This window comes from Pristiophorus japonicus, chromosome 13 (genome assembly GCF_044704955.1).
Source record: "Pristiophorus japonicus isolate sPriJap1 chromosome 13, sPriJap1.hap1, whole genome shotgun sequence".
In the NCBI taxonomy this organism is placed as follows: Eukaryota; Metazoa; Chordata; class Chondrichthyes; family Pristiophoridae; genus Pristiophorus; species Pristiophorus japonicus.
In genome coordinates this window covers 193744722-193768785 of record NC_091989.1, presented here as the reverse complement: position 1 = coordinate 193768785, position 24064 = coordinate 193744722, and the positions used below count along the sequence as shown (strand labels likewise).

Here is a 24064-nt window from a genome sequence, read left to right as displayed (position 1 = left end):
AATTACCCCAACGTGACGTCAACCCCAAAGTCTTACTCGGGGCCCATTCTGCCAAGTTTGAAGAGAAAACCTTCCACTCTGCACAACAGGCAGCGCCCACCCCAATCAAGTCATCGGCTGTAAAACAAACGTATACCATTTCACACCTTCCCATTCTCCTCCCCATCACAAGGTACAATACACAAGCCCTCTCTGACTTCCACATTCCTGTGCCCAAACCATTGACACATGGAACCGCCATTCATTTCCTCTCCATCACATGCTGTAGAACACACACAAGCCCCCCTCTAACTCCTCCATCCCAGACACGATGGGACGAATGGCATCTTTCTGTGCCGTAACATTCTATGGTTCTACTATGTGATCCACACACAACCTCTTGATCCCTTGCCCATTTGTGTTTTGCAACATACACATCCTCCAAAGTGCAACAAGTACCCTCCTCAGTTTTATGCCACACAAGACAGGCAACATACAAATACAACTCCTCCCCCCCCAGTCACTTGCAATGCAAGATATGTAATACACACACAACCTTTCCCTGTTACAGTTTAAACTGAAAACTCAATTTCCCTTTTTCCTTTGACAGACAATGCTATGACGGTGATGAGGATTCGAGAATTCTACAATCACTCGAATAGCCAGGGTCTGAAATAGGTTGCTCCGGTAACCATCTTCAGAACAGTCTGGAGGCAGATTTTCCACCTTAGGCACTGGATACAAATAGAAAAGGCAACCAAAGAGGGAGCTCCTTAACCAAACGTCAATCAGCTTTGCAGGAACAACAACTGACAACAAAACAAAAGCTGATCTGCTCTGAAAGCCTTTTAAGATTTTTCAAAAACCCTGCAAAAGAGGTTTTCATCATCTGGGTTCAAAGCATGAAACCTGGGAGGGGGAGGGCGGGGGGGGAGAGCTACAAGTCCAGCTCCATCAAAAAAATAAAAAGAAAATGTATATGATGGAGAGACACAAGGAATGAGGACTCAACACCTTCAATACACAACAGATAGATTCATGGACACTCGGGAAATCGAGGGATATGGGGATCGGGCGGGAAAGTGGAGTTGAGGTCAAAGATCAGCCATGATCTCATTGAATGGCGGAGCAGGCTCGAGGGGCCGAATGGCCTACTCCTGTTCCTAATTCGTAAAGAAAGAAAGACTTACATTGATACAGCACCTTTCACTACCAACAGACGTCTCAAAGCGCTTTACAACAAATGAAGTACTTTTGGAGCGTAGTCACTGTTCTAATATGGGAAACGCGGCAACCAATTTGCGCACAGCAAGCTCCCACAAGCAGCAATGTGATAATGACCAATCTGTTTTTGTTATGTTGATTGAGGGATAAATATTGGCCAGGACACTAGGGAGAACTCCCCTGCTCTTCTACAAAAAATTGTCATGGGATCTTTTATGTTCACCCGAGAGAGCAGACGATGCCTCAGTTTAACATCTCATCTGAAAGACGGCAACTCCGACAGCGCTGCACTGGAGTGTCAGCCGAGATTTTTGTGCTCAAGTCCCTGGAGTGGGACTTGAACCCACACCCTTCTGTCTCAGAGGCGAGTGTGCTGCCCACTGAGCCACAGCTGACATATAATTCTATGTTCACAATACTGCCCAGCTCATCAATTTATAACAATCTCAGAAACTTCAATTGCTGTTGTGCTGGGTCTCAAAAGCACAGCAAACCCAAAGGAAACTGCTGGACCAGCTTACTGCTGCGTCTTCCCAGCTATGCAACCTTTAGTAAATCCAGCAAGGATAGGCCCGAGGATTTCTGCCATCTGCCTGCAGGACCAGCCAACTACGAGTCATTCAGCTAGCTACCTGTATTTACACCCAATTACTACCCAATCGCTTTAACTATTAGATTACCTCTCAACCTTCTAAACGCGACTGAATACAGGCTACGTTTATTTAACACTTTAAGTCCCGGGGAATCTGCGCTGCACCCCCTCCAAGTGCCAATATATGCTTCCTGAGGCCTGGGAGAACACTTCTGCAAAATAGTGCCATGGAATCTTTTGCATCCACCTGAGAGAGCAGAAAGTTTAATGTCTCACCCGAAAGACGGCACCTCCAACCGTTCAGCACTCCCTCAATACTGCCCCCGGATAGTGCAGTACTGCCTCAGTACAGCCCCTCCGACAGTGCAGCACTCCCTCAGTACTGCCCCGCCGACAGTGCGGCGCTTCCTCAGTACTGCCCCCCGATAGTGCAGCACTCCCTCAGTACTGCCCCTCCGACAGTGCAGTCTCCCTCAGTACTGCCCCTCCGACAGTGCAGCACTCCCTCAGTACTGCCCCTCCGACAGTGCGGCGCTCCCTCAGTACTACCCCTCCGACAGTGCAGCACTCCCTCAGTACTGCCCCTCCGACAGTGCAGCGCTCCCTCAGTACTGCTCCTCCGACAGTGCGGCACTCCCTCAGTACTGCCCCTCCCACAGTGCAGTGCTCCCTCATTATTGCCCCTCCCACAGTGCGGCGCTCCCTCAGTATTGCCCCTCCCACAGTGCAGCACTCCCTCAGGACTGGCCCTCCGACAGTGCAGCACTCCCTCAGTACTGCCCCCCCGACAGTGCGGCGCTCCCTCAGTACTGCCCCTCCAACAGTGCGGCGTTGCCTCAGTCCTGAACTGAAATGACAGCTTAGAGTATGGGCTCAAGTCTCTGGAATGGGTCTTAAACTCACAACCTGACTTGAAGCCCAGCGGCTGACACACAGGTGAGCTGCAGATAGGTGAGCACGAAGGACCTCTCCTGCCTGAAACTATTGCTGTCCTTGTGCACTCAAATTCTCTTCCAAGACCCCTTCATCTTGTCATACCTTTCCTCAACTTCAAAACACGCCCTTTGAACCATGCCTTACCTCTCCCATTCTCCAGTGTCCAACACCACTAAAAACAGAAAGCAAAAAGCAAGATACTCAAAATCTGAAATTTAAAAAATAACATCTGTGCCGAGGAGAAGGGACAATTAACTTTTCAGGTCTTCAAACTCTTCAAAAACAGGTAAATGATCTCTTTGCTGTTTGTGGGACCTTGCTGTGCACAAACTGGCTGCTGCATATCTCTACATCACAACAGTGATCACATTTTAGGACTACTTAATTGGCTGTAAAACTCTTTGGGACATCCTGAGGTTGTGAAAGGCGCTATGTAAATGCAAGCTCCTTCTATTAGGAACCAAATCTGGAACCCTCTGGTCTGTGTGACTCAGATGCTCAATGCCTTCAGCAAGTCAGCCACCAACTCTCTTCATAATTCACAAAAAGGTGACATGTCTCGTCTTTAAATACGCTTTTGAATAAGAGCTGGACTAACAGCAGCTTCACATTGACAGCACTGCTGATCACAGTAATGCCTGGACACCTCGACAGCACCATCAGCAGGAACGGAGTAATACTGCAGTCTTCGGTACACTGCATATTAAGACACATAGTGCAGTGTGGGCTGGCCCAGAACTCACGCCTCACAATGCACTTATTCTGTGAAGCACAATGATCCATCCCCAATATTCAGCAAATGTTCTGCATACTTCACAACAGAGCCACACAGAGGGGCCTGCATTTGGAGCAGGCAGAGCAACAGCAGCAGACCTCATCAAATGAGGAAGACCAAGGAGAAGGTGAGCAGTGTCAGTGCTGGTGCTTGGGATGGATGGAGCACACGACAATCTTCCTGAGGATGCACTGTCTTCCTGACAAGGTGTCTTCCTCAGGAAGCTCTTGCTGCTGAGAGGACCCAATACGGCCTTCCTTGCGCCCTGGTCCTTCCCCAGTAGTTCAACTCCACGGATGCGAGATCCAGGTGCAAGTTGAAGTCCTTTAGGTTGGAGAAGCGAGGCTTCACTCTCTGTCCTGATCCTCGAGGGGTGGGCAAATAGTTATTCTCCCGTTAATCCACAACTCTGGCTGGGTTTGGATGGTTCTGTTTACTCCGGGGAACCTTTCTGTCTTCTTCACTGCGATATGTGAGCGCACTCGGTCCGTGCAGCAGAGCAGGTCTCCAGTCGTCTTGGTTAACCCTTGCCACTGGACCAAGACCTAGCTCTGTCAAGCCCGTGTGGTGGCTGGTGTGCAACGGTCACCACATGTTTAAAAAAAACCCAAGCACAGGCATCTTCCACCCTTCAGGATGTAGTTCGAGACCTGGACTATTGAAACACCTGTGAACTCATCGCTTTTTGGTGTGGAAACAAGTCATCGTTTCGAGGGACTGCCTATGATGCACATTAAGACAATCAGGAGCCTCAGGACCAGGACCTTTGGAACCGGGATCCTTGCAAGAGTCACAGCTCCAGAAAAACAAAGGAGAAAAGCAGAGTTTAAAAAAAATCTGCAGAAACGGAATTATGAATCCATTCTCAATTTTTAAACATATGCAATGAAGAGTGGAATATAGATGAGATGTTAAATCAAGGAAAGTCCTGTCTGCTTGTTCAGGTGGTTGTGAAGATCACAAGGCACCATTCAAAGAAGCGTGACACATTGTCCCGGTGTCCTGGCCAACATTCACCCCTCAACCAACATCACCAAAAAACGATTAACTGGTCCTCTATCTCAATGCTGTGTGTGGGATCCCACTGAGGGAAAATTGACCGACATGTTTGCCGACAAAACAGTTACTGCTTTCACAACTGATTCAATCACTGTGAAGCGCTTTGGGAGATCCCGAGGATGCGAACAGAACTGTATTACTGTATTTAATACAAGGACCCAACATTTAGCATCAAATTGAAAATTTCCCCAATTCCCCATGGCCCCATAGATAAAGGCACTGCCAAACGTGGTACCAAGCCGCACAGAGCCAGCTAGTGCAGTAAGCTGGGGTGCAAATACTGAAATCACCCAGGGTTGACATGAGGAAAGGTTGAGGAGTTGGGCCTCTATTCATTGGAATTCAGAAGAATGAGAGGTGATCTTATCGATACGTATAAGATTATGAGGGGGCTTGACAAGGTGGATGCAGAGAAGATGTTTCCACTGATGGGGGAGACTAGAATTAGGGGGCATGATCTTAGAATAAGGGGCCGCCCATTTAAAACAGAGATGAGGAGAAATTTCTTCTCTCAGAGGGTTGTAAATCTGTGGAATTCGCTGCCTCAGAGAGCTGTGGAAGCTGGGACATTGAATATATTTAAGACAGAGATAGACAGTTTCTTAAACGATAAGGGGATAAGGGGAGCGGGCAGGTAAGTGGACCTGAGTCCATGATCGGATCAGCCATAATCGTATTAAATAGCGGAGCAGGCTCGAGGGGCCGTATGGCCTACATCTGCTCCTATTTCTTATGTTCTTATATTCACCTTCCTCATCACAATCCAGTGACCACCCCCCCCACCCCACCACCCCCCATCTGAGAGCCAGGGAAAGGGACCAGCCTCAGCTCTAACGCCCTCCACAGTTGAACAGCTCTCTGAAACCTGCCGCTCAAACTCACACATGGAGAATGGTTACTTCTACAAAAAAATGAAAGACCTCTCTGCTGTCCCAACGATAATGTTGTGTAACGAAGTCAAATGGAGCATTGTAGCCAAAGCTTTCAGCTAGCCCCTGAAAGCAAGCACAAACCAAACTCGCTCAACATCGAAGTCTGACAAACGATCCGCGCCCCAAACGTTCACTGCTCTGCTGTCTCCACAGATACTGCCTGACCCACTGATGGTCTCCAATCTTTCCTGCTTTTTTGTTTCAGATTTCGAGCACCTGCAGTGTTTTGCTTTCAGTCCTTCTAACCTGGCTTCACCCGTAAGGGACGCCTTCGCTCGATCTCCCTTCTCACCCTGTCACAATCCAGCCGTCAATGGTCTCCAGTCCCGTCTCTTGTTCCACCGTGAAAGCCTCAGGAAACAGCACCCTCATTCTATGCAACATCAAGCATGCATCCTTAGCGGTCTCACCCACCCTTCAGAATACAACTCACTCCTATTTTTAAAACTTACATTTGTACATCTTTTACATAATAATGTGTAGAGAGGTGGAAATAAACGAGGGGCCTGGCCTGAAAGCAGGGTCCAGGACCAGTTCTGAGGAAGGCGAGGGAAGGAGTGAGTGAGGGGAAGGGGTCAGGAAAAAAATTCCAGAGCTCAGTGAATGGGGTGTGATGGTTGAAGGCTCAGTGGTAGAGCAGGAAGACCGGGAACAGCAGACCGAAGCTGGAACACGGATGCTGGGATGTCGGGACTGGCCGGACTGACGAGCTGAGCAAGGCCGTGGAGGGATTAGAAGGAGGATAAGGACAAGGATTTTGAGGACACCAAATGATTTCTCGGACTGTGCCTTGTCCAGCAAGTTAGGCACCAACAGAAATCTATGCGCTGAACGTCACAGGCCCTACCGCAACCTGGCAGCCTCAGGCTCCATCACTGAAGGTTCTGCTTATGGACATACCTGCAACACAGGTAGAGAGAAAACTGGGAGGGGAAAAAAACTAGGGAGGCAACTGATTTATCTGGAGATGGTAGCACAAACTGAAGAGATTCACTCAGCGAGGGCAGAGATTCTAAATAGCAGCCAAGGTGACATTCAGGTCAGAAAAACAAAAAGGTGAGAAGTGATGTTGCAAATTTTATTCCTACTCCTTTGAAAGTGCACTGGGTCTTCTTCAGCTCCCTCCATATTGCAGGCCATTCCTCCGAGGAGCCTTACTCAGCAAGATAGCTCCCCACCGTGACTGAGTAATCAGACGGAGCTAACCCTGCTCTGTCCGTCCACACACGTCAGCTTTCCAGCAGCCCCTGGGTAGCGAGCATGGTCAAAGACACTGGCTGGCTCTCTGCGCTCTCCGTCTCTAACCCAGGGACGTGGTGTTACTCTCCTGACCAACCCCGACCTGGCTAAGATCAGCTCACTCCAGGCTGACTGGTCATCAAACCGATAAAATTCCTGGCCTGCCTGGCGCAGCAAGGTACTGGATAAACGTCACTCACAAACTGTACATAAGAACATAAGAATTAGGAGGAGTCGGCCATACGGCCCCGCGAGCCTGTTCCAACATTCAATGAGATCAAGGCTGATCTTCGAACTCAACTCCCTTGATTCCCCAAGAGTCCAAAAATCTATTGATCTCAGCCTTGACTATACTCATAAGAACATAGAAACATAGAAACATAGAAAATACGTGCAGGAGTAGGCCATTTGGCCCTTCGAGACTGCACCACCATTCAATAAGATCATGGCTGATCATTCCCTCAGTACCCCTTTCCTGCTTTCGCTCCATACCCCTTGATCCCCTTAGCCGTAAGGGCCATATCTAACTCCCTCTTGAATATATCCAATGAACTGGCATCAACAACTCTCTGCGGCAGGGAATTCCACAGATTAACAACTCCCTGAGTGAAGAAGTTTCTCCTCATCTCAGTCCTAAATGGCTTACCCCTTATCCTTAGACTGTGTCCACTGGTTCTGGACTTCCCCAACATCGGGAACATTCTACCCGCATCTAACCTGTCCCGTCCCGTCAGAATCTTATACATTTCTATCAGATCCCCTCTCATCCTTCTAAACTCCCATGTATAAAGACCCAGTTGATCCAGTCTCTCCTCATATGTCAGTCCAGCCATCCCAGGAATCAGTCTGGTGAACCTTCACTGCACTCCCTCAATAGCAAGAATGTCCTTCCTCAGATTAGGAGAACAAAACTGAACACAATATTCTAGGTGAGGCCTCACCAAGGCCCTGTACAACTGCAGTAAGACCTCCCTGCTCCGATACTCAAATCCCCTAGCTATGAAGGCCAACATACCACTTGCCTTCTTTACTGCCTGCTGTACCTGTATGCCAACTTTCAATGACTGATGAACCATTACACCCAGGTCTCGTTGCACCTCCCCTTTTCCTAATGTGTCGCCATTCAGATAATATTCTGCTTTCGCATTTTTGCCCCCAAAGTGGATAACCTCACATTTATCCACATTATACTGCATCTGCCATGCATTTGCCCACTCACCTAACCTGTCCAAGTCACCCTGCAGCCTCTTAGCATCCTCCTCACTGCTCACACCGTCACCCAGTTTAGTGTCATCTGCAAACTTGGAGATATTACACTCAATTCCTTCATCTAAATCATTGATGTATATTGTAAAGAGCTGGGGTCCCAGCACTGAGCCCTGCGGCACTCCACTAGTCACTGCCTGCCATTCTGAAAAGGACCCGTTTATCCCGACTCTCTGCTTCCTGTCTGCCAACCACTCTGTCCACGTCAGTATATTACCCCCAATACCATGTGCTTTGATTTTGCACACCAATCTCTTGTGTGGGACCTTGTCAAAAGCCTTTTGAAAGTCCAAATACACCACATCCACTGGTTCTCCCATGTCCACTCTACTCGTTACATCCTCCAAAAATTCCATTAGATTTGTCAAGCATGATTTCTCTTTCATAAATCCATGTTGACTTGGACCGATCCTGTCACTGCTTTCCAAATGCGCTGCTATTTCATCCTTAATAATTGATTCCAACATTTTCCCCACTACTGATGTCAGGTTAACCGGTCTATAATTACCCACTTTCTCTTTCCCTCCCTTTTTAAAAAGTGGTGTTACATTAGCTACCCTTCAGTTCATAGGAACTGACCCAGAGTTGATAGACTGTTGGAAAATGATCACCAATGCATCCATATTTCTAGGGCCACTTCCTTAAGTACTCTGGGATGCAGACTATCAGGCCCTGGGGATTTATTGGTCTTCAATCCCATCAATTTCCCTAACACAATTTCCCACCTGATAAAGATATCCTTCAGTTCCTCCTTCTCACTAGACCTTCGGTCCCCTAGTACATCCGGAAGGTTATTTGTGTCTTCCTTCGTGAAGACAGAACCAAAGTATTTGTTCAATTGGTCGGCCATTTCTTTGTTCCCCATTATAAATTCACCTGAATCCAACTGCAAAGGACCTACGTTTGTCTTCACTAATCTTTTTCTCTTTACATATCTATAGAAGCTTTTGCAGTCCGTTTTTATGTTCCCGGCTAGATTCTGCTCGGACTCTATTTTCCCCCTCTTAATTAAACTCTTTGTCCTCCTCTGCTGAATTCTAAATTTCTCCCAGTCCTCAAGTTTGCTGCTTTTTCTGGCCAATTTATATGTCTCTTCCTTGGACTTAACACTATCCTTAATTTCCTTTGTTAGCCACAGTTGAACCACCTTCCCCATTTTATTTTTACTTCAGACAGGGATGTACAATTGCTGAAGTTCATCCATGTGATCTTTAAATGTTTGCCATTGCCTATCCACCGTCAACCCTTTAAGTATCATTTGCCAGTCTATTCTAGCCAATTCACGTCTCAAACCATCGAAGTTACCTTTCCTTAAGTTCAGGACCTTAGTTTCTGAATTAACTGTGTCACTCTCCATCTTAATAAAGAATTATACCATGTTATGGTCACTCTTCCCCAAGGGGCCTCACACAACAAGATTGCTAATTAGTCCTTTCTCATTACACATCACCCAGTCGAGGATGGCCAGCTCTCTAGTTGGTTCCTCGACATATTGGTCTAGAAAACCATCCCTAATACACTCCAGGAAATCCTCCTCCACTGCATTGCTACCAGTTTGGTTAGCCCAATCAATATGTATATTAAAGTCACCCATGCTAACTGCTGTACCTTTATTGCATGCATCCCTAATTTCTTGTTTGATGCTGTCCCCAATGTCATTACGACTGTTTGATGGTCTGTACACAACTCCCACTAGCGTTTTCTGCCTTTGGTATTCCGTAGCTTCACCCATACCACATCGTCCAAGCTAATGTCCTTTCTTACTATTGCATTAATTTCCTCTTTAACGAGCAATGTCACCCCACCTCCTTTTCCTTTCTGTCTATCCTTCCTAAATGTTGAATACCCCTGGATGTTGAGTTCCCAGCCTTGGTCACCCTGGAGCCATGTCTCCGTGATGCCAATTACATCAGACCCGTTAACTGCTATCTGCGCATTTCATTCGTCCACCTTATTCCGAATACTCCTCGCATTGAGGCACAGAGCCTTCAGGCTTGTCTTTCTAACAACTTTACCCCTTTAGAATTTTGCTGTAATGTGGCCCTTTTTGCTTTTTGCCTTGGGTTTCTCTGCCCTCCACTTTTACTTTTCTTCTTTCTATCTTTTGCTTCTGCCCCCATTCTACTTCCCTCTGTCTCCCTGCATAGGTTCCCATCCCCCTGCCATATTAGTTTAATTCCTCCCCAACAGCACTAGCAAACACTCCCCCTAGGACATTGGTTCCAGTCCTGCCCAGGTGCAGACGTCCGGTTTGTACTGGTCCCACCTCCCCCAGAACCGGTTCCAATGTCCCAGGAATTTGAATCCCTCCCTTCTGCAACACTCCTCAAGCCACGTATTCATCTGAGCTATAAGAAACAGGAGCAGGAGTCGGCCATTTGGCACCTTGAGCTTGCTCCGCCATTCAATAAGGTCATGAGTAACCTGATCATGGACTCAGCTCCTCTTCCCTGCCCGTTCCCCATAACCTTTTATTGTTCAAAAATCTGTCTTTCTCCGCCTTAAATATATTCAATGACCCAGCTCTCTGGGGCAGAGAATTCCATAAATTTACAACCTTCTAAGAGAAGAAATTTCTCCTCATCTCAGTTTTAAATGGGCGGCCCCTTATTCTAAGACTATGTCCCCTAGTTTTAGTTTCCACTATGAGTGGGAATATTCTCTCCACATCCACCTTGTCGAGCCCCCTCATATGTTTCAATGAGATGACCTCTCATTCTTCTGAACTCGAATGAGTACATGCCCAACCTGCTCAACCTATCCTCATACATCAACCCCCTCATCTCCGGAATCAACCTAGTGAACCTTCTCTGAACAGCCTCCAATGCAAGTATAACCTTCCTTAAATAGGAAACCAAAACCGTACGCAGTACTCCAGGTGTGGCCTCACCAATACCCTGTAAAGTTGTAGCAGGACTTCACTGCTTTTATATTCTATCCCCCTTGCAATAAAGGCCAACATTCCATTTGCCTTCCTGATTACTTGCTGGACCTGCATTGTGTTTCATGCACAACGACCCCCAGGTCTCTCTGTACTGCAGCACTTTGCAATTTTTCTCCATTTAAATTATAATTTGCTTTTCTATTATTTCTGCCAAAATGGATAACCTCACACTTTCCCACATTATACTCCATATGCCAAATTTTTGCCCACTCACTTACCCTGTCTAAATCCCTTTGCATATTTTTTGTGTACTCCTCACAATTTGCTTTCCCACCCATCTTTGTATCATCAGCAAACTTGGCTACATTACTCTCGGTCCCTTCATCCAAGTCATTAATATACACTGCAAGTAGTTGAGGACCCAGCACTGATCCCTGTGGCACCCCACTAGTTACTGTTTGCCAACCAGAAAATGACCCATTTATCCCGACTCTCTGTTTTTTGTTCAGTAGCCAATCCTCTATCCATGCTAATATATTGCTCCCAACCCCGTGAGCTTTTATCTTGTGCAATAACCCCTTACGTGGTACCTTATCGAATGCCTTCTGGAAATCTAAATACACCACATCCACGGGTTCCCAGTTATACACTCTGCTCGATACATTCTCAAAGAACTCCAGCAAATTTGTCAAACATGATTTCCCTTTCATAAAACCATGCTGACTCTGCTTGATTGAGTCATGCTTTTCCAAATGTACTCAAAAGACTGAGCATCCACAGTCTTTGAGGCAGAGAATTCCAAAGATTCACAAAGAATGAAGAAATTCCTCCTCATCTCGGTCTTCAAAGGCCACCTCTTACCCTGAGACTGTGATCCTAGTTCTAGACTCTCTAACGGGTTCAAAGAGGTGCACGGGAATACCCGTGAGTCACAATCCAGGACAGAAAACATCGGGTCACCTCAGTCAACACGAAGTCACCATCAAAGCGGACGACAGATACAGACTGAACTATATCAACACCCCTGAACGAGAGTCAGGTACAGTCTGTAACCCAGTTAGTAGGTTCAGCAAAGTGTAGCTCAGGAGATCCTCTAAACCTACTGACTGGACTGTGCCAGATCATCATCATAGGCAGTCTCTCGAGTCGAGGATGACTTGCTTCCACGCCAAAAAGTTCACAGGTGTTTCAACCTAATATTCCAGATCCCAAACTAAATCTTGAAGGGTGGAAGATGCCTGTGCGTGGAGTTTTTTAACGTGTGGTGGCCGTTGCACACCAGCCACCACACGGGCTTGACAGAGCTAGGTCTTGGTCCAGTGGCAAGGGTTAACCAGGACGACTGGAGACCAGCTCTGCTGAACGGACCTCGTGCGTTCACATATCGCAGTGTGGGCTGGGCCCGTGCTGCCCCTGGGCCCTCGGCTCTTCTGGCCCCGAACTCACGCCTCTCCTTGGCCCCGATCACGTCCCTCGACAATCTCTTGTCGCTCCTTCGCCCCGACCTCACCGCTCCTGCTGTACCTGCCCACGCTCCAATCAGCAACCTGGATGGTGACATCCAATCCAGTCGCCCTCTTTGCTGCCGTTGCTTTCCTGCTCCAGCATGTGCTGCTCCCTGGAGTAGTATGCCACCACGCTGCTCCTTCTGCCCCCCGGCCTGCTCCGATGGTGCCAGATAAAGCCATGGGCACTGACATCCAGCCAGTGTCCACATGTAGTGAAGGGAAGCACAGCTAGAGGGCAGCAGCCACCAACTCCTGGTGTAAAGTTCATCCCTTTCACAGCTCGTCCTTTCCTGCAGTTATTTACAAGTCAGCACACTCTCAACAAGCCAGCTATCAAGTTTCCAAACTTCCGAGGCTTAAGGGCCAGGATGTCGGTCGTCCTGTTGCTGTGCGACTACCTAGAAATCCTCTCACCTGGACAGACCGAACAGACCCACAGACCCCTGTGGCACCCCACTAGTTACCGTTTGCCAACCGGAAAATGACCCATTTATCCCGATTCTCTATTTTCTGCCTTCTAGAAATCCAAATACACCACATCCACTGGTTCCCCTTTATCCACCCTGCTCGTTACATCCTCAAAGAACTCCAGCAAATTTGTCAGACATGATTTCCCTTTCATAAAACCATTCTGAATCTGCTTTACTGTATTATGCTTTTTCAAATGTTCTGCTTCAGCTTCCTTAATAATGGACTCCACACGGATCACACTCGACCAGCTCCGCTGGGCCCACATTGTTCGAATGCCTGAACAAGCGCTCTACTCGGAACTCTGACATGGCAAGCGAGTTCCAGTTGGGCAGAGGAAACGTTTCAGGGACACCCTCAAAGCCTCCTTGTTAAAGTGCAGCATCCTCACCGACACGTGGGAGTCCCTGGCCAGAGACCGCCCTAAGCAGAGGAAGAGCATCCGGGAGGGCGCTGAGCACCTCGAGTCTCGTCGCCGAGAGCGTGCAGAAAGCAAGCGCAGGCAGCGGAAAGAGCGTGCGGCAAACCAGACTCCCCACCCACCCTTTCCTTCAACGACTGTCTGTCACACTGACAGAGACTGCAATTCCCGTATTGGACTGTTCAGTCACCTGAGAACTCACTTTTAGTGTGGAAGCAAGTCTTCCTTGATTTCGAGGGACTGCCTATGATGATGATGATGATGGTTTTCTGTTAGTTAGCCAATCCTCTATCCATGCTAATATATTACTCCCAACTCTGTGAACTTTTATCTTATGCAGTAACCTTTTTTGTGGCACCTTATCGAATACCTTCTAGAAATCCAAATACACCACATCCACTGGTTCCCCCTTATCCACCCTGCTCGTTACATCCTCAAAGAACTCCTGCAAATTTGTCAAACATGATTTCCCTTTCATAAAACCATGCTGACTCTGCTTGACTGTATTATGCTTTTCCAAATGTCCCGCTATTGCTTCTTTATTAATGGCTCCAGCATTTTCCCAAGACAGATGTTAGGCTAACTGGTCTATAGTTTCCTGCTTTCTGTCTGCCTCCTTTTTTAAATCGGGGCGTTACATTTCCGGTTATCCAATCTACTGGGACCTCCCCAGAATCCAAGGGATTTTGGTAAATTACAACCAATGCATCCACTATCTCTGCAGCCACTTCTTTTAAGACCCTAGGATGTAAGCCATCAGGTCCAGGGGACTTGTCTATCTTTAGTGCCATTATTTTACCCAAGTACTTTTTCTTTAGTGATAGTGATTGTTTTAAGTTCCTCCCTCCCTTTAGCCCCTTGATTATCTATTATTGGGATGTTTTGAGTGTCTTCTGCCGTGAAGACTGATACAAAATATTTGTTCAACATCTGCCATTTCCCTGTTCCCCATTATTAATTCCCCAGTCTCATCCTCTAATGGACCAATGTTTACTTTAGTTACTCTTCCTTTTTACATACCTGTAGAAGCTCTTACTGTGTTCTTATATTTCTTGCGAGTTTACTTTCATATTCTATCTTCCCTCTCTTTATTAATTTTTTGTCGTCCTTTGATGGTTTTTAAAAATGTACCAATCCTCAGGCCTCCCACTAATCTTGGCCACTTTGTATGCCCTTGTTTTCAATTTGATACCATCCTTTACTTCCTTAGTTAGCCACGGATAGTTCTCCCTTCTCTTAAAGTCTTTCCTTCTGGGTGACTTTAATATGCACATAGATTGGGCTAACCAAACTGGAAGCAATACGGTGGAAGAGGATTTCCTGGAGTGCATAAGGGATGGTTTTCTAGACCAATATGTCGAGGAACCAACTAGGGGGGAGGCCATCTTAGACTGGGTGTTGTGTAATGAGAGAGGATTAATTAGCAATCTCGTTGTGCGAGGCCCCTTGGGGAAGAGTGACCATAATATGGTGGAATTCTGCATTAGGATGGAGAATGAAACAGTTAATTCAGAGACCATGGTCCAGAACTTAAAGAAGGGTAACTTTGAAGGTGTGAGGCGTGAATTGGCTAGGATAGATTGGCGAATGATACTTAAGGGGTTGACTGTGGATGGGCAATGGCAGACATTTAGAGACCGCATGGATGAACTACAACAATTGTACATTCCTGTCTGGCGTAAAAATAAAAAAGGGAAGGTGGCTCAACCGTGGCTATCAAGGGAAATCAGGGATAGTATTAAAGCCAAGGAAGTGGCATACAAATTGGCCAGAAATAGCAGCGAACCTGGAGACTGGGAGAAATTTAGAACTCAGCAGAGGAGGACAAAGGGTTTGATTGGGGCAGGGAAAATCGAGTACGAGAGGAAGCTTGCAGGGAACATTAAGATGGATTGCAAAAGCTTCTATAGATATGTAAAGAGAAAAAGGTTAGTAAAGACAAACGTAGGTCCCCTGCAGTCAGAATCAGGGGAAGTCATAACGGGGAACAAAGAAATGGCGGACCAATTGAACAAGTACTTTGGTTCGATATTCACTGAGGTGGACACAAACAACCTTCCGGATATAAAAAGGGTCGGAGAGCCTAGTAAGGAGGAGGAACTGAGGGAAATCCTTATTAGTCGGGAAATTGTGTTGGGGAAATTGATGGGATTGAAGGCCGATAAATCCCCAGGGCCTGATGGACTGCATCCCAGAGTACTTAAGGAGGTGGCCTTGGAAATAGTGAATGCATTGACAGTCATTTTCCAACATTCCATTGACTCTGGATCAGTTCCTATGGAGTGGAAGGTAGCCAATGTAACCCCACTTTTTAAAAAAGGAGGGAGAGAGAAAACAGGGAATTATAGACCGGTCAGCCCGACATCAGTAGTGGGTAAGATGATGGAATCAATTATTAAGGATGTCATAGCAGTGCATTTGGAAAGAGGTGACATGATAGGTCCAAGTCAGCATGGATTTGTGAAAGGGAAATCATGCTTGACAAATCTTCTGGAATTTTTTGAGGATGTTTCCAGTAGAGTGGACAAGGGAGAACCAGTTGATGTGGTATATTTGGACTTTCAGAAGGCTTTCGACAAGGTCCCACACAAGAGATTAATGTGCAAAGTTAAAGCACATGGGATTGGGGGTAGTGTGCTGACATGGATTGAGAACTGGTTGTCAGACAGGAAGCAAAGAGTAGGAGTAAAGGGGTACTTTTCAGAATGGCAGGCAGTGACTAGTGGGGTACCGCAAGGTTCTGTGCTGGGGGCCCAGCTGTTTACACTGTATATTAATGATTTAGACGAGGGGATTAAATGTAGTATCTCCAAATTTGCGGATGACACTAAGTTGGGTGGCAGTGTGAGCTGCGAGGAGGATGCTATGAGGCTGCAGAGCGACTTGGATAGGTTAGGTGAGTGGGCAAATGCATGGCAGATGAAGTATAATGTGGATAAATGTGAGGTTCTCCACTTTGGTGGTAAAAACAGAGAGCCAGACTATTATCTGAATGGTGACAGGTTAGGAAAAGGGGAGGTGCAACGAGGCCTGGGTGTCATGGTACATCAGTCATTGAAGGTTGGCATGCAGGTATAGCAGGCGGTTAAGAAAGCAAATGGCATGTTGGCCTTCATAGTGAGGGGATTTGAGTACAGGGGCAGGGAGGTGTTGCTACAGTTGTACAGGGCCTTGGTGAGGCCACACCTGGAGTATTGTGTACAGTTTTGGTCTCCTAACCTGAGGAAGGACATTCTTGCTATTGAGGGAGTGCAGCGAAGGTTTACCAGACTGATTCCCGGGATGGCGGGACTGACCTATCAAGAAAGACTGGATCAACTGGGCTTGTATTCACTGGAGTTCAGAAGAATGAGAGGGGACCTCATAGAAACATTTAAAATTCTGACGGGGTTTAGACAGGTTAGATGCAGGAAGAATGTTCCCAATGTTGGGGAAGTCCAGAACCAGGGGACACAGTCTAAGGATAAGGGGTAAGCCATTTAGGACCGAGATGAGGAGAAACTTCTTCACCCAGAGAGTGGTGAACCTGTGGAATTCTCTACCACAGAAAGTTGTTGAGGCCAATTCACTAAATATATTCAAAAAGGAGTTAGATGAAGTCCTGACTACTCGGGGGATCAAGGGGTATGGCGAAAAGGCAGGAATGGGGTACTGAAGTTGCATGTTCAGCCATGAACTCATTGAATGGCGGTGCAGGCTAGAAGGGCCGAATGGCCTACTCCTGCCCTTATTTTCTATGTTTCTATGTTTCTTCTCACTTTTTTTGTTGAGAGTTATGAAATATCTCCTGAAGTGTCTGCCACTGCTTATCAACTATCTTACACTTTAATCGATTTTCCGAGTTCACTTTAGCCAACTCTGCCTTCATACCTTTGTAATCGCCTTTATTTAAGCTTAGGACACTGGTTTGAGACCCAACTTTCTCAAACTCCAACTGAATTTGAAATTCAACCATGCTATGATCACTCTTTCCTAGAGGATCCTTTACTGTGAGATCGTCTATCAGTCCTGTCTCATGACACAGTCCCAGATCTCTGCTCTAAGCAGAACAATCCCAGCTTCTCCAGTCTCCCCACATAACTGAAGTCCCTCATCCCTGGTACCATTCTAGTAAATCTTCTCTGCACCTTTTCCATTGCCTTGACATCCTTCCTAAAGTGCGGTGCCTAGAATTGAACGCAATACTCCAACCAGTGTTTTATAAAGTTTTAGCATAACTTCATTGCTTTTGGACTCTATTCCTCTATTAATAAAGCCAAGGATCCCATATGTTTTTTTAACAGCCTTCTCAACTTGTTCTGCCACCTTCAAAGATTTATGTACATTCAACCCCAGGTCTCTCTATTCCTGCAACCCCTTTAAAATTGTACCCCATTTAGTTCATATTGCCTCTGCTCATTTCTTAACAAAATGTATCATTTCACAGCGTTTAAATTTAATCTCCCATGTGTTTGCCCATTTCACCAGTCTGACTATGTCCTCCTGAAGTCTGTTATTATCCTTCTCATTGTTCACTACATTTCCGAGTTTCGTGTCATCTGAAAACTTTTAAATTATGCCCTGTATATCCAAATCCAGGTCAATATATATCAAAAAGAGCAGTGGTCCCAATCCTGACCCCTGGGGAACACCACTGTATACTTCCCACCGGTCTGAAAAACAACCGTTCACCCTTGCTCTCTGCTTTCTGTCCCTTAGCCAATTTTAGATCCATGCTGCCACTGCCCCTTTATTTAAAGTCCAAATACACCCGAAATCATGGAGCATTTGGAGAAGCATGAGCTGATCAGGGTCAGTCAGTGCATATTTCTAAACGAGAGGCCGTCCTGGACCAACCTTACTCAATTCTTTAAAGATATGATCAGATGATACATAAAGGAAATGCAGTGGATGTGGTTTATATGGATTTTCAAAAAATATTTTTGATACGGTCCCACATTAAGAGACTTGTGCAAAGGTGGCAGCACGTGGAATTAAGGTGAGTTAATAATTGAGGGGATAATATAGAAATATGCTGCTGACTCCAAATTGGAGGACTATGGAAAATTGCAGGAAGACACAAATAGGCTGGCTGGAGGGGCAGATAGGTGGCAGATGCAGTTCAATAAATGTGAAGCAATACATTCAGTAATTAAAAACCAAGAGAGGAAATGCACCCGAAATGCCAGAAAGGAGCAGAGGGGCCTCGGTGAACAGATACACAGCACCAGTGGATAAGGAAAATGGAATCCTTGAATTTGTACCTAGAGGCAGGAATAGAAAAGCAAGGATCCAAGGCTGAAGTTGGACCCCGCAGTTGTATTTTTGCATAGTTTTGGGCAGCCAATTACAGGAAGGAAATAAAAGCAATGGAAAAAGGTATAGTATCGATTCACTGGGATATTACGGGGCACGAGGGATCAGTTATGAGGAAAAATTTGCAACGTTTATTTTTGTTTTTTAGTAAAGTTGGGATGGTTAAGAGGCCTGGTAGAGGTCTTCATGATTATGAAGGATTAGAAGGTGTTCAGTAATTGACTGTTTTCACAGGCAACAAGAGAGCAGGCGTTTCAGATAATTACAGAATTCCAAGAGGAGATCAGATCAAACATCCGTTACAGAGGGTGGTTAGAACGTGGAATTCTCTACACATACATGTTGTTGAAGTGGAGTCAAAACTTCTTCTAAATTGGAATTACCTCTCTCTCCTCCTTTCAGACGCTCCTTGAAACCTACTTCTAACCAAGCGTTTGGTCACCTGCCCCAATATCTCATGTGGCTCAGTGGCAAATTTTGTTTAATAAACACTCCCGTGACGCGCCTTGGGAAGTTGTACTACATTAAAGGCGCTACATAAATGCAAGTAGTTGTCGTTGTTGTAGATAGTTGCTTGAAAAAGAGGAGTGAGCAGAAGACTGAGATTAAACTAGCTGGTTCCCGTGGAGAAAATTACCGGCACAGGTTTGATGGACCAAATGGCCTGATTCTGTGCTGCAGCATTCCACGATTCTGCTGGTACTTTCCAGCATGGGTTGCTGGGCATCAATCGAGAGGGAGGGGGGGGGGGGAACACCGGCTGATTCCTTTCCCCTCCCCAGTCTGCGACCAGTTGCTGCACGCTCTCCGTTGGCCCCAGCTGAGCACAGCACACCAGGGATCAGATCTGGGTCCTTGCTGGTCTGTGTGACTCAGTACCACAGCAGGCAGGACAGCGCTCACGAAGCTGTCAAGGAAGCTAATATCCTGAGAACATAGGAACAGGAGGAGGCCATTCAGCCCCTTGAGCCTGTTCTGTCATTCAATTAGATCACAACTGATCTGCGACCTAACGTCATTTGCCTGCCTTTGGCCCATATCCCTTAATACCTTTGTTTAACATAAATCGATCAATCTCAGATTTTAAAATAACAACTGATCTAGCATCAATTGCTGTTTGCAATAAAGGTGTTTCCTAATTTCAGTCCTGAAAGGTCTGGCTCTAATTTTTACTCTGCCCCCTCGTCCTAGACTCCCCAACCAGCAGGAACAGTTTCTCTCTATCTATCCTATCTGTTTCCCTTAATATCTTGAAAACTTTGCTCAAATCAGCCCTTAACTTTCTAAATTCTAGGGAATATAACCCAAATTTGTGTAATCTCTCCTCGTAATTTAACCCTTAGAGTCAGAGTACCATTCTGGTAAACCTATGCTGACTCCCTCCAAGGCCAATATATCCTTCCTACGGTGGTGCCCAGAACTGCTCACAGTACTGCAGCTGGAGTCTAACCAGGGTCTTGTATAGCAGCAGCATAACTTCTACCCCCTTTGTACTCTGCCTGAGTGACGAGATTTGGTTTGGTGAGCCCTTTCCGCTGAGCAGGGAGACGGCGTCTGATGAAGCTCGAGAGTTTGTCTCCGCTCAGGTACATCAAAAAGAATAAAATATTACTAGAGCAAAAATAAAGCTAGAAAGATTATTTATTAAACTATACAGACAGTAAGACAGGTGAAATGAAAAATCTATAAATATCTGTCAACTCTTTTTATAAGAATTTTACTCCTTACCAAGAAAATATGACTTATTTATCAGATGTATTTTTGTTTAAATTTTTTAAAACTATAAAAGGAAATTAAAAAACAAAAATGAATCATCCAATGGGGACACAGTGACACAAAGATTGTGCTTTACATTTGATTTGAATTCCCTCCAGGACAGGTAAAATCTGAAGTAAGTGTCTGGTTTCCTGCAGTTCAGACCCGACGCCCCTTCTGAGCAATCGCCCCCTCTCCCTGTTTTCCAGTTATCACCGAGAGCGAAGGCTGCCTGACCCCAGGAGGGTTCCTGTGCCAGCGCCAGCCTGCTCTGCCACTGTAAAACCTCCTTCGTGACTCTGGGTCAGGGACAGGGGTTGGATGCCATCAGAAGGAACGTTCTACGACTGCAAGCCCCGACCGTGAGCAGCAAGCTGCTCGTTTGACCGTGATGGGCATCACAGCCGAGCCTGGCGCTCCCAACCCGTGCAATTCCCAGCAAGGGGCGCCATCCGGAGCGACAACCCTGGCCAGCTCATCCTTTGCCAAGCCCAGTGATGCTCAGGCCGCTTACACTGCCCCAAGTGCCCGTTGGGCTTATACCACAGAATGGGTACTAATATGTGGGTACAGCTCACTCAATACGGACCGCAAACAAACCTGGGATCCTCTGATCCCTGCGGCTTTAGTTCTGTCCCTTGTTAGACAATCCTACAGGACATGGGAGAGTTTTGGGGGGGGGGGGGGAAGAGAGCATGGGGGAGCAGCAGGAGTGGGTTTTGTGATGGTGAAAAGTGTACTTTGTTTGTGGGCAAATTGTAAGTTTTCCTACCTGATGGATGATATTTCTGACTGGCCCAATGGATGCATCTGTTGAAAATAAAGAACTGAATTGTTTTTGAGATACCTTTTCGGTAATTTTTGAAAATCAGCTTTCCCACTATTTAGAACATAACATAAGAATTAGGAGCAGGAGTTGGCCATACGGCCCCTCGAGCCTGCTCCGCCATTTAATATCATGGCTGATTTTTGACCTCAACTCTACTTTCCCGCCCGTTCCCCATATCTCTTGATTTCCCTGGAGTCCAAACATCTATCGATCTCTGTCTTAAATATACTCAACGACTCAGCATCCACAGCCCTCTGGGGTAGAGAATTCCAAAGATTCACCATCCTCTGAGTGAAGAAATTCCTTCTCATCTCAGTCTTAAATGGTCGACCCCTTATCCTGAGACTGTGCCCCCTAGTTCTAGACTCCCCAGCCCGGGGGGGGGGGAACAACCTCTTAGCATCTACCTCAGAATCTTTCAATTATATTTCCTCTCATTCTTGTAAACTCCAGAGAGTAATAGGCCCATTCTACTCAATCTCTCCTCATAGGACCACAAGGATGTGAAGGCCTTAGAGAGGGTGCAAAAAAGATTTACAAGAACGATTCCAGGGATGAGGGACTTCAGCTACGTGGATAGACTGGAGTAGCTGGGGTTGTTCTCCTTCGAGCAGAAAAGAATGAGATTTGATCGAGGTGTTCAAAATCATGAGGGTTCTGGACAGTGTAGATAGAGAGGAAAGTATTCCCATTGGCAGAAGGGTCGAGAACCAGAGGGCACAGATTTAAGGTGATTGGCAAAAGAAGCAAAGGCGACATAAGAAAAATAATGTTTACTCAGCGAGTGGTTAGGATCTGGAATGCACGGCCTGAAAGGGTGGTGGAGGCAGACTCAATCACTGCTTTCAAAAGGGAGTTGGATAAGTGCCTGAAAGAAAAACATTTGCACGGTTACGGGGAAAGGGCGGGAGAGTGGAACTTGCTGAAGTGCTTTTGCAGAGAGCCGACACGGGCTCGACGGGCCGAATGGCCATCGCCCGTGCTGCAACCATTCTATGATTCTAATCCTCTCATCCCAAGGATCAATCTAGTAAGCCTGGTGAATTCAGAGTGCGAGAGAGAGATGCCCAGAACCTTAAAGGAAGCTCTTCAGAGAACCCCTTGAAACTAACTTAAAAACAGGAGGGATGTCCGTCCCATTCAACTTTCCTTGCAGTTTCGTCTCCAATTTTACTTTCCTTCCCTCCCTTTCTCAATATCCCTCTATTGTGCCTCCAATCCGTCGCGTACAATATTATTCCCACCTCTGCTGCCAAGCCCCTATTCATGTTCCATGTGAATTAATTACCAGTCTTGGATGGACTCCAATTTTGATTTTTATTCTCTCTCTCTATTTGAGGGGCCGGGTGGAGGTGGGAGCAGGCGAGTGCAGAGGATGAGAACAACCAACCAACTTTTGCCAGGCTAGCCCCAACCCCGCCCACACTCCAAGAATCCAACGTTCAACATTAGAAAAAAACCATTTGCATTTATGTAGCGCCTTTCACAACCTCAGGACGTCCCAAAGCGTTTTACAGCCAATGAAGTACTTTTGAAGTGTAGTCACTGTTGTAATGTGGGAAATGCAGCAGCCAACTTGAGCAAAGCAAGCTCCCACAAACAGCAATGTGATAATGGCCAGATAATCTGCTTTAGTGATTTTGATTGAGGGATAAATATTGGCCAAGACATTAGGGAGAACTCCCTGCTCTTCTTCAAAATAATGATGTAGGATCTTTTACATCCACCTGAGAGCGCAGAAAGGGCCCTCGGTTTAAAGTCTCATCAGAAAGATGGCACCTCCGATAGTGCAGCGCTCCATCAGTACTGCACTTGAGTGTCAGCCTAGATTTTTGCGCTCAAGTCACTCGAGTGTGATTTGAACCCACAGCCTTTTGACTCAGAAACGAGAGTGCTACTCACTGAGCCACAGCTGACTCGGGAGGGGGAGAGTGAAAGATAGAGCGGGAAGGAAGTGGAGAGAAAGCCCAGGAGGGAAGGGGGAGAAAGATAGAGAGCGCAAGAGGCAGTTGGAGAAAGAGAGAGAGCAGGAGAAGAGAGAGGGAGAGGGAAGGAGGGAGCAGGGACGGTGGGAGGGAGAGAGGGAGAACGATAGAGCGGGAAGGAAATGGAGCGCGTGCGCGCAGAAGGGAAGGGGAGGGAGAGAGAGAGAGAGCACGCGCACGAGAGGCAGTGGGAGAGCGAGGGAGAGAGGAGGGAGGGAGGGAGAGAGGAGGGAGGGAGGGAGAGAGGAGGGAGGGAGGGAGAGAGGAGGGAGGGAGGGAGAGAGGAGGGAGGGAGGGAGGGATAGAGGAGGGAGGGAGGGAGAGAGGAGGGAGGGAGAGAGGAGGGAGGGAGAGAGGAGGGAGGGAGGGAGGGAGAGAGGAGGGAGGGAGGGAGAGAGGAGGGAGGGAGGGAGAGAGGAGGGAGAGAGGAGGGAGGGAGGGAGGGAGAGAGGAGGGAGGGAGGGAGAGGGGAGGGGGAGGGAGGAGGGGAGGGGGAGGGAGGGGGAGGGGGAGTGAGGGGAAGTGAGGGGGAGTGAGGGGAAGTGAGGGGAAGTGAGGGAGAGGGGAGGGAGAGGGGAGGGAGGGAGAGGGAGGGAGGGGGAGGGTGAGAGGGAGGGAGGGGGAGGGAGGGGGAGGGTGAGAGGGAGGGAGGGGGAGGAGGAGAGTGATGGACATTTTCGCTTATGTGGGACGTGACCAAGCAAACAAACCATTGCTGTTCCTAACTGTCGCCTCTGCATAGCTGCGCAAACAGGAAGCGATATCACTGCTTCCCATTTGAAAACCAAAGGCGATATCTTCCTTGTTGGCTTTTCGACCCAGTTTACTTAGCCTCACCCTCTCCACTCTCACTTTCATTGCAATAAAGAAAGCAGGGAGAGAGGGGGGAGCAGGGAGGGAGAGGGGGAGAGCAGGGA

At 47.0% G+C, this 24064-nt stretch overlaps 1 protein-coding gene across 1 annotated transcript in view; it reads right to left on the bottom strand.

Annotated features, from left to right (window-relative positions):
* LOC139278232 (transcription initiation factor TFIID subunit 4-like) overlaps positions 1 to 24064 on the bottom strand; it is a 350027-nt gene that overhangs the window by 296633 nt on the left and 29330 nt on the right. The window contains exon 2 of the mRNA XM_070896875.1: positions 21106 to 21143. Coding sequence (XP_070752976.1) covers positions 21106 to 21143 — 38 coding nt within the window. The remainder of the gene's footprint in view (positions 1 to 21105; positions 21144 to 24064) is intronic.